Consider the following 11,793-nt stretch of genomic DNA (forward strand, 5'->3'; position numbering starts at 1 on the left):
TTTTTTTAAATGAAAAAAAATTCACATATTAACACAAAATTATGAAAAATGTATTAATTTCTAAATTTTTTTCAATAATATAATCACAAAACTTATTCTCTAAATTTGAATTAGACTAACTTCAATCAGCGGGCAGAATGAATGAATTAATTAATTAAAGACAGAATTATCAGATTATTATAATTAATAATTAGTAAATAATTAATATAGGCAGTAAATAATAATAACAATAATAAAGAATAAATTTTAATAATTATTTTTAATAAATAAATTTTATTAAAGAATAAATGTATTTGGTAAAATAAGCAAGAACTTGTTTTTACAATAATAAAACAATTTTTATTTGAGAATATCTAAATCAGATGTTAATATCTGACAATTTTATATCGAGTCCTTTAGAATAAAAAGGACAATATCTAAAATTTTTTCGCATATCATTATTGTAATATTAATCTAAAACCCGTGCAAATTTGGTGTGCGTCAACTCTCAGATTATTCTCTTTCTCTCTTTTTCTGTTTTCTTTTTTTTTTATTAAAACTTATTATTGAACACACATATATAAACTCCTTGTCATCTGATGACAACTATTTTCTTTGTATAATTTAATTTATTTTTTATTTCAATAAATAATTGTTTATTATATTAGAATCATTTGCTTAACATAGTATCAACTCTCACAATTCACAGCAAATTCGACTTAAAATAGAATTAAAAACACCTAATTATTAAAATCTATAAAAATAGACAAAGGCGATAAAAATAAATTGAAAATCGAAAACATTTTTAAAATTAAAAATTTCTTAAAATAGAAGGAAAAAATTCTGTGATGAAAATATTTTAAAAGAATTAAAATTCGAGTCAGTGGTATATTAGAAAATGAATAAAATAATAAAAATGAGTTTAAAACGTTTAAAATATTAAAAGGGTGAAAAAAGCGGAGAATGGTCAAAAAATTATTTTTAAGTATCTATAGATAATAATTCGATAGAAAACCAAAAGAAAAAGAAAGAAGAAAAGAGAAAAAATTTAAATTAGAAAGATTATGTGAATTAGAATTGAGGGCGTTTTTAATTGACTTATAAAAATGTGATAAATCGAATTCACTGAAAATTCAAAATTCAGTCGTTTGCTTAACGTAATTGAACACCGTTTCTTCTCTTAACGAATAATAATCATATACTTTTTAAGTACACAGTACCTGAAAGCTTCGGATTTCTTTTCTACAATTTACAGAGACAGAAGAGAATCGGTATGAACGCTCCTATAGCAATTAAAATAGGTAACATCACCGATGAACTTTCCTCTGAATATGGATCTGGTGTTCGTGGACCACTGGTGTGTCTAGGTCGACTCACAACTTCCTCCTCTTCCTCCTGTGAATCTTCCTCTTCCTCAGAATCTTGAGGAATTGGTCCTAATTGTGGAACGTCTACAAAAAAAAAGAAAACAAATTTCAGAAAATAATATTTATGAAAAATTTATTTCTTCCCGACAAAATTCTTTCAGGGTTGACACAAAAATTTAATCACTTTTCCCTGATTTCGAGACAAAATTTTTGACTTTTTTCCTCATCCTAAACAATATTCTGATTCACTGTCAAAATGATTAAATACTCAAAATTAAATATCATTTATCATTCTTAAATAAATATTTAATTATTATTTTTCGTCAGAAATAAAAATTTTTAAAATTCAATAACTTATAATAATTTAAGATCATCCAGTAAAAAAATCATTATTTTATATTATAATCGTTATAATATTAGAATATTCAGGGCGGTCACAAGTTTCAGTTTATTAATTTCCCTAACAATTTACTGACATTAGAATTATTTTCCCTGACAAAATTCTTTTTACAGGTAAATATAATTGTTTACAGAAAATGAATAAAATTTTTCAATTTTAATAATTTCTAAGAATTACAATTATAACTCTTGTTGGATTCAATTATTTTCTACAATTTTCAACTAAACTTCATGACAAAATTCATTATTTTAAATAATTTTCCGAAAATTCTTCTAGAATAATTCAATTATTTAAATACAAAAACTCAATTTTTTATAATAATTGTAACTGTAACTAAAAAGTCTGTTATAAGATATAATATTTTCAAAAAATTATAATAAAGAAATACTTACAATTAATTTTTTAAAAATATTTTTAAATAATTTTTAAAAAATTAAGTTTTTGAATTATGTGCAATTAAAAAATTTCTAAACAATTGAAATTTGGTAAAATCTTTTTAAAATAATTGAATTTTTGAAAAATATAAATAAAAATAATCAAATTTTTGAAAAATATAAATAAAAAAATCAAATTTTTGATGAATTCTAATTAAAAATTTTGAACATGATTTTTTTCTCCAAAATGTTAAAAATAATTTTAAAATAATTCTTGTTTTGAGGTTTAGGCCAAAAAAAATGTTACTTTTTGTACATGTTTGAATTTTCCGAAATATGTAATTGAAAATACTGAAAATATTGAATTTTAAAAAATTAGAAGCTAATTTTCATTAATTTTTTTTTTGAAATTTAAATTTAAAGATTTTTCATTAAAAATTTCGATAATTCAATTATTTTCTTTAAATCAATAATTTTTAATATAATAATTTCTAAGAAAGTTCTCGTTGAGATTTTTCAAATCCATTTGTTAACAATTCAAATTTATGAAATTTCGATTTTTTGGAAATTCTTCAATTAAATTTATATTAGAAAATGAAAACTTCACATAATATTTAAAAGAATCAATTAAACTTTTTAAAAAAATGAATTCTACAAAATTGACAATTAAAAGTAAATGAAAAATTGTAATTTTCAAAGAATTTAATTTGAATAATAAATTTATTGAATAATTATTATAATTTAATAACTTATTAAATTCTTTCGACAAATTTCAATATTATATTTTAGAATAATTGCATTTTTCGAGAAATTCAATTAAAATTTAAAATTATATAAAAAATAATTTAATTCTTAAAAAGAATTGTAATATTTATAAAAATAATTGAATTTATGTGATGAATATTGCTATTTATGAAAATAATTGAATTTTGCAAAGAATTGTATGGAAATTCCTTTAGAATAATTGAATTTCTTGGAGGAATTTTGTTTATTTATTTATCAAGATAATTAAATTCCTATGAATAATTGCGTAAATAATTTTGAAATAATTAAAATTATATCCAAAAATTCAAAAGAAATTCTTCAACTAATTTCAATAGAAATAAAATAAATATTTTTCAAGAAAATTAGTTCTACTACAGAATTATTAATTAAAAGTATAAAAACTTGAGATTGTCGAAAGATTTGAATTTGAAACCTTCTTAAAATTCAATTATTTCAAAAAATTGCAATTTTTTGTAACTTCTCCAAAATTCAATTATTTTTTTTGATTTTTTAACTAAAATTCTTCTATAAATCCATTATTTTTGATAATTAATTAAATATACAATTAAAAATTTGGACTACCTAATTTCAGAATAATTTGTATATTATTAAAGCTCTCTTAAAAAAACTAATTTCTTTAAAATTTCTAATTAAATTTATTGAAAATTGAAATTTTCTAACATTTTAAAATGAAACTTTTATAGAATTCAATTATTTTTGAAATTGTTAAGTGAAATTATTCATTAAATAATAAGTAATAATTTCATGATAGTTCTTCAAGAATGATGTTATTTAAAATAAATTATTGTCAGAAATAGAAAAAAATTGAAAGTTTTGTATTAAAATTTGTGGTAACTTCATATAGTTTATGAGGCAAACAAAAAAGATTCCAAAATTAAAAGTACTAGAAAAAAATTAATTTTAATAGTATGTATAAATTTTTTGTAGCATTTAGTTTTTTCTAGTTTAAAAATTTAATTTTTCTTCTAGGACTTTTAAAAAAATTTCCCGACTTTGCCCTGAATAGTGTCAACTCTGAAAAATATTTAACTTACCATCGAGGCTTCCTTTAATAACAGCAATAGCGTTTATCTTTGGATTATCACGGTAGCCCTGAAAAGAATATTACAATTTTTATTACTTTGCTACAGTGATTTTATTTCTAAATTTAGTTCCATTTTTTCAAAATAAAATACCTTTATAAATTCAACACGAATTTTACCACCAACTATTTCGGACTCGTCGTCATTGTAATAAAATTTACCATTTTGTATTGTAAATGGTACATATTCATCATGTGCAATTCCACGGCCGACTTTATCAAAAATATCCAAATCCGACACCACTGTATGATCGCCATTTAATATAATGTCGAAAACCTGTATTCGAGAAACACAAAAATTAAATTTTGCTTTTCCTTGATTTCCAGACAAAATTTTTACTTTTTTCCTGACTCTAAAGAATATTCTGATTCACTCTAAAAATTATTAGATAATAGATACTCCAAAAAATGTTCTAAGTATTACATTTATTTACGAATTTCCTTAATTGTAAAATTATTCAAAAACACCAAAAACTCATTTTTTAAATAAATAATTAACTTCTTTAAAATTATTTTCATCATTTCAATTCAATTATTATTTTCCACAATTTTTAAATAAAATTCTTCTTTAAATCAATTATTTTTAATAATTTTCGACAAATTTCTTTTGAGAATTTTCAAATTCGTTTGTTTACAATTCAATTTTACGAAATTTTAATTATTCAGAAATTCTTCAATTAAATATTATGCATTAGAAAATAAAAACTTGAATTAATTTTCAAAAATTTCGATTAAGCTTTTTGAAAAAAATTAGTTCCATAGAATTTTTAATTAAAGGTATGAAAAATTCTAATTTTCAAAAATTTTAATTTTAATCTTTTACAAAATTCTATTATTTCAAAATATTGCAATTATTAGCAACTTCTCCAAAATTTAATTTCGACGAATTTTAATAAAATTCTATTTTAAATATTTGAATTCCTGTGAAATATTAATTATTTTAGAAACTAATTAAATATTCGTGTAGAACTTTGTCACAATTGTTTTTAAATAATTGAATTCTATTGGGTAATTTTGTTAAAACAATAGATATACAAATTATTGAATTACGAAAAAATTTTTGAATATAATTGAAATTTTGCAATGAATTTTATTAAAATTTTTGAAAATAATTAAATTCCTGAAACTAATTTTAAAATTTATGAAAATAATTGAATTACTGCGAAGAATTTAATGCCAAATTTTAAAACATTTAATTTTTTTGGAAAAATTTATGCCAATTCTATTTTAAATAATTGAATTCCTGTGAAATTTTTACTTTTTTGGAAAATAATTGAAAATTTTTTTTTTTAATAATATTTAATTCTTTTGGGAAATTTTATTAAAATAGTAGAATATTGAAAATCATGCAATTAAGAAAATTGTTAAAAAATAATTGAAATTTTGCCATGAATTTTATTAAAATTGCTGAAAATAATTGAATTTTCTAATGAATTTTATTAAAATTCCTGATAATAATTGAATTTTGAAATGAATTTTATTCAAATTCCTGAAAATAATTGAATTTTACAATGAATTTTATTCAAATTCCTGAAAATAATTGAATTTTGCTATTCATTTATAAAGATAATTGAAATGTTGACAATTTTTTTAGATTTTTTGAAAATAATTGAATTCTTGTGATGAATATTGTTATTTGTAAAAATAATTGAATTTTATAAAAATTCCTGAATATAATTGAATTTCGGCGAAGAATTTTGCTATTTATTAATATAATTAAAATGTTGACGAGAATGTTTTTTAAAAATTTTTGAAAATAATTGAATTTTTGGAAAGAATTTTAAGATAGTTGAATTTTTTTAAAGAATTGCGTTAAAATTTTAAAAATTGAAACTAATTTCAACAGAATTGAAATTAAAATTATTATTGTCAGAAATAGAAAAAATTGAAGGTTTTTTTTAGAATTCGTGGAAAGTTCATAGTTTATGAGGTAAGCAAAAAAGACACAAAAATTCAGAATTTTCTTATAAATTCTAAACATTTAATTTTTTCCAGTACTTTTAATAAAAATCCCTGACTTTTCCCTGACCTGTGGCAACCCTGTTTCTAAATTAAATTAGTAAAACCAAATTTGAAAAATAAATCAAACCTTCATATTAGCGGAATTGAAATAAACTTCGCAGAATTTAAGGATCATAACATAGTCCCCATCATCGCTCACTGGAATATCGTAGCCAAACGTACTATGATGATAACGTTCAGTTTGATAAAGGATTTGGTCGACAGGATTAATTCTTCCAATAAGAAGTTGTTTTCCATAATCAGAGCTGGTGCCAATTTTTCCCGAAAGTGGATCTTTGGCATAACGAATGCCAAAACTATCTACATGAGAATCTCCTCCAGCGTTAATTGCATAAATCACATCGTAACACTTTGCACTTGGAATGATAAATGTTGTCAAAAATAACAATAAAGTTAAACAACAAAAACGTAAATTAGACATTTTCATGAATGTTTCTTTAGATAACATCTTGTCAAAATACAATTTCTTTCGAAAGAAATTTCTCTTCAAATTATAAACATTCCATATATATATTAGGATATTTGTGATAAGGTTAGGATGAAAAATACTACATTACTATTAATACGGAGCGCCTTCCAATGAAACGTTGACAGGTGTATTTATTATGCAAAATCCCTCCATCTGCTTTAAATACTAGCCTCTCTTTTTTTTAATAAAATAGAACATTTACTTTTTTCCTAAACGTTCTAAACCAACATTTCACTGACACGTTGACTTTTCAATCATGAACTAATGAAAATGCCGCCATTTGTGAGGAAACTCCGCTTGGAAAATGGGAAATGAACTTTGTTACATACACTGTAAAAAATTCTGGTGTATTAAAACATACTGAATGTAATTTTACACAGCAATATTATAGGCTGGACGTAGTAAATTTACTAAGTTTCAAAGTAGTTTTACTATTTTTAATAATTTTACTTTATATGACTATGTAATTTAATAGTTTTGTGTAAATTTACTACGTCCGACGTAGGAAAATTTGATCACTATGTCCAGCATGTTGTATTACACTCGTCTGTTTTTTTACTTTATTCTGTGAATTTACAATGGTCATGTAAAGTTACCACGGATACGTAAATTTACGTTGTATTGCATGTAAGATTACATGCCGCGTGTATTTTTCCTTTAGCGCGGAGTTAAATATATTATATGGATGCTTGCACATGCTCAAAATAAAGTGAACTGCCAACACCGACATTTTGCCTTTTTTGTGTTTTTATTATTAGTATATATATTTTAGTGTTTTCAATTACACTGTAAAAAATTCTCATGTAAATTTACTACGTCCGACGTAGGAAAAGAAAATCACTACGTCAAGCGTGTAATTTTACAAATGGCTGATCATTTGACATAACCTGCATGTTATTTTACATGCTCAATGTTAAAATGGGTTGCTTCAAATAGCGTTCTGTTCAAAAACATGCCGCATGTAATTTAACTAATGCGTAATCTGTTAAATAATACTAATTGAAAACACTAAAATATATATACTAATAATAAAAACACAAAAAAGGCAAAATGTCGGTGTTGGCAGTTCACTTTATTTTGAGCATGTGCAAGCATCCATATAATATATTTAACTCCGCGCTAAAGGAAAAATACACGCGGCATGTAATCTTACATGCAATACAACGTAAATTTACGTATCCGTGGTAACTTTACATGACCATTGTAAATTCACAGAATAAAGTAAAAAAACAGACGAGTGTAATACAACATGCTGGACATAGTGATCAAATTTTCCTACGTCGGACGTAGTAAATTTACACAAAACTATTAAATTACATAGTCATATAAAGTAAAATTATTAAAAATAGTAAAACTACTTTGAAACTTAGTAAATTTACTACGTCCAGCCTATAATATTGCTGTGTAAAATTACATTCAGTATGTTTTAATACACCAGAATTTTTTACAGTGTAGTATTATTTAACAGATTACGCATTAGTTAAATTACATGCGGCATGTTTTTGAACAGAACGCTATTTGAAGCAACCCATTTTAACATTGAGCATGTAAAATAACATGCAGGTTATGTCAAATGATCAGCCATTTGTAAAATTACACGCTTGACGTAGTGATTTTCTTTTCCTACGTCGGACGTAGTAAATTTACATGAGAATTTTTTACAGTGTATCTTATATATTTTTTAACAACTTGAGGTCTCTGGTATAGTTGGCGGGAAAAAGGTAATATTTCGAAATTACAATTGTCAAAATAAATAATATTTTTAAATAACAAAAAAATATAGTTAAAAAAGAAGAAAAATTAATTAAAAATCGTTTTTTCTAAAATCTAAAACCTAATAACTGTTTTCTCAAAATTCAAAACGAATGTCCAACTCGTACATAGAATGTTCAACGAATAAATAAATAAATACAATAATTATTTTATTATTTTATTTCTTATAAGAAAATCCTTTCTATCCTTTCTGAAATCTAAAATCTAAAAAAATGCAAAGCAGAAAAAGCTCGAATTGAAAAAAGTCGTACTCGAAAAGTATCGAAATAAGAAATAAGCATAAAGAATAAAAAAGAACATAGAAAGCACACCTCACACCAGGGTTGCGCAGTTACGCGTAACTCGAGGTTTTCTACGTATGTTACATGTATGTTACATGAAGTAACATACGTATGTTACCCCCCACTCTCGAAAAATACATGGATGTAACAATGTAAGGACGTAACGTACTAGGTAACATACAGTAACAAACCCATGTAACATACATGAAGTATGTTACGTACCCATCCCTGCCTCACACTCTAAATGGAAACGAAATAAATGGAGCTGTCGCTTATGTTTATCTCAAGAAAAAATTATAAACCTCTGTGTTTCAATGAATTAGGTGCATTTTAATTTACAACATATAAAAATATAAATAAACAATTAATTTTTTAATAAGAAAAGATTAATATAATGTAACAAAAATATTAATAAATTGATTTATAATTACTACTATTTCATTTTTCATAATAGAAAAAAATTTTTTCTAATGAAAAAAAGAAGGTTATCAAATAATAAAAAAAAGAAATAAAAAAATAATAAATAAAATTATATAAATTAGAATTAAGAACAAAGAATAAAGAAATTAAATGAATTAAATGAATGAAATCAAATTAAATCGACGAAATTGAAAATTGAATCGATCAAATCGTGAACCTCGTCAGTGGAAATTTACAGACTTTTCTAGGTCCCTCCCCCCAAAAGTGTCCAAATGACACATGGACGACCCCTTAAAATTCAGAATAACTATATTTTCTATACATATATATACATATATATTTGTAGATTTTCTGAAGAAACTATTGATTTTTCAGCAATATACCGCAGAGACCATTAAATCAAGGTTAATTTCTACTGCAGTCGAAATAAAATTAAAGTGCAAATTCGTTTCTCGTATTTTTAAAAATTAAAAATTTCTTACAAATTCTCTTCGATTTGAATAATAGAGAAAAATTTTCAATATTCATATTTTCATAATAAATATATATCTAAAAATTTAATTTTAAAAATTATAATATCTATTAAAATTTGGTATTTTATATATTTTTTTCTCTATTTTGTTTCCCATTATGTACCTGGATAAAAAATCCAATAAAAAATAAAAATTAGCTCATAGCAATTAATTATGAAAAAGAAAAATTATTATTTCTGCAATTTATTTATAAAAAAAAGAAAAGAAATAATAATAAAAATTATTTCATCAATTATTATAATAAAAAGGAAACAAATAATAAAAAATAAAAATTAGTTCCAAATAATTATAAAATAAAAGGAAAATAATAAAAAAAAAACTATTTCAGCAATATTATAATGAAAAAGAAAAATAAACAATAATTTTAATAATATGAATGAAAATGAATACCTATAAATGAAAATATTAAAAATTTAATTCACCTTCAAGGAAACCTTGTCAGGTATTTCCTACTTAAATCGTCAGACTTTTTCAAATGCTTATATAGAAACTGAAATAAATTGAACGTCAATGAGATTTTTCCAAGCATAAAAAACCTTGACTGGAAGTTTATCTCTTAAGGACATTTGTTGATATTTTTAACTAAACGAACCTTTTTTGTTTATACAAAATAGTCAATTTTGACCCGCCCCCTCCTAAAAAATAAATAATTTTAAATTTTGAAAAAATAAAATTATTAATAAAATAACCTTTACGCTTTAAGAAAACGATGAAATCGATCTTTTTTTTCTCCAAAAAATCTAAATTTTAATTAAAATATAAATAATTTAATTATTAAATTCATTGAAATTATTTTTTTTTTAAATGTAGAAAATTAATAAATTTCTAAAAATTAATAATTAACACAATAAGGATTATACCTATATGAATAATTAATTAAAATGAATTTAATAATTCAATGAATTTAATGAAAAATAAATTCATTGAAATTAATTTTAAAGCAATGTAGAAAATAAATAAATTAATAAAATTTAAAAAATTAATAATTAATAAAATGAGATTAAAATAAATAAGTAAAATAATTTACTAAATTGTCGTTATCGAATATTTTTGTATTAAATAGTTGCCGATATTTTATGTTTGTTTACAAATAGAAGGTAAACGTTGTTATTATTATTCTAGTTTTGATTAGATTATTCCTTATACTATGTATATTCTACTATAATTTTTTAAATTTATTTCAATGAAAATTTCAATCTAACTTAAAATATTAATATTTTTTTTGTTAATTTGTAATTTAGTATGAAAAATCTGTCAAATATTATTTAAACAATTAAACAAAATATATCTATTTATTTTTATTATTTATTTACTGGAATTATTTTTTAAAAAAATAGTTTAAAATTTTCTCTTTCTTCCCGAATTTTTTCCTAAAAAAGAGAAAAAAATGTCATTGAAACTATTTTATATCTATTTTCATTGTTTATTATTTACTTTCTAGAATTATTTTATAAAAATAAGTTTAAAATTTTTTCTTTCTCCCTCGATTCTCTGTTTTAAACGTTTTAAAAAAGAGAAAAAAAATGCCGCCATTGTAGGTAATTATTCTGTAAATGCTTTTCTGTATGAATATTAAATAATTTTTGCCGATTTTTCGTCATTTAGAAAAGTGGATTCACCTTTGAAACACGTCACTGGTTTTAACAACTTTACGTATTGACCTTTTAGCACACATTCACAAATTCTTTATTCGAGTATTAAAATTGTCTATATATATGATTCTAAATCAACACGTGCTCATTGATTATTTCTCGATTAGAGACAACTTTAATATTTTATCACTAAATTATGAAAAAAACTTCTTTTCAAACCAATTGAAACAAAATATTTTTCCCAACTATTTCAATTTTTACAAAAAGAAAAAGAAAATTTGTTTATTTACAAAGAATTTTTACCATTTCAAGACTTACGAATATTCAATACAAACAAATAATTTTAGAATAGGAATAGCAATAGATTATAATTATAAATTATGATAATTATTATATTATGTAAATAAATTATAGAATTTGTATTAATTTGTTGGCTTTGCTCGCTTTGCTCATGACGATAGCGATTTTCATTTCACAGAGAAATCAATAATTTTTGTTTTAATACCTAATATGGAAAATATTTCCTTAAATGGCTAACCTAACCTCAAAAATTTTCCGCTGATCTGATGCAAAAACAAAAAAAAAGCAGTGCAGAAATAAAATGAAAATTGCTCGAATCTATTAGATTTTCTAATTGACAAATTAAGAAATTCTCTTAAGTCGAGAATATTGTAACGCCTTTTTCTTTTCTCCTTTTTCCTCCTTTGTGTATTTTG

The 11,793-nt window shown here is 22.5% G+C and overlaps 1 protein-coding gene across 1 annotated transcript; it reads right to left on the reverse strand.

The window, feature by feature from the left end:
• Positions 1–842: 842 nt before the first annotated feature.
• LOC122511305 (malectin-A) lies at positions 843–7,003 on the reverse strand. The gene is made up of 4 exons (XM_043626463.1): positions 6,077–7,003; positions 4,082–4,264; positions 3,941–3,998; positions 843–1,430 (listed from the first exon to the last, which is right to left on the reverse strand). The coding sequence occupies exons 1-4, from the start codon at positions 6,455–6,457 to the stop codon at positions 1,222–1,224; spliced, it is 831 nt and encodes a 276-aa protein (XP_043482398.1). The 5' UTR covers positions 6,458–7,003; the 3' UTR covers positions 843–1,221.
• Between the last annotated feature and the right edge of the window lie 4,790 nt (positions 7,004–11,793).

Source organism: Leptopilina heterotoma, unplaced genomic scaffold, assembly GCF_015476425.1.
Source record: "Leptopilina heterotoma isolate Lh14 unplaced genomic scaffold, ASM1547642v1 Lhet_121, whole genome shotgun sequence".
Lineage (NCBI taxonomy): Eukaryota > Metazoa > Arthropoda > Insecta > Hymenoptera > Figitidae > Leptopilina > Leptopilina heterotoma.

What these genes read in the sequence shown, in the direction of transcription:
- LOC122511305 (XM_043626463.1), bottom strand. Translation starts at nt 6,457, where the DNA reads ATGTTATCTAAAGAAACATTCATGAAAATGTCTAATTTACGTTTTTGT. An exon ending in TCAATTCCGCTAATATGAAG is followed by an intron (nt 4,265 to 6,076) that starts GTTTGATTTATT and finishes TCTCGAATACAG; the next exon opens with GTTTTCGACATTATATTAAA. An exon ending in TATTAAAGGAAGCCTCGATG is followed by an intron (nt 1,431 to 3,940) that starts GTAAGTTAAATA and finishes TTTTTTTTGTAG; the next exon opens with ACGTTCCACAATTAGGACCA.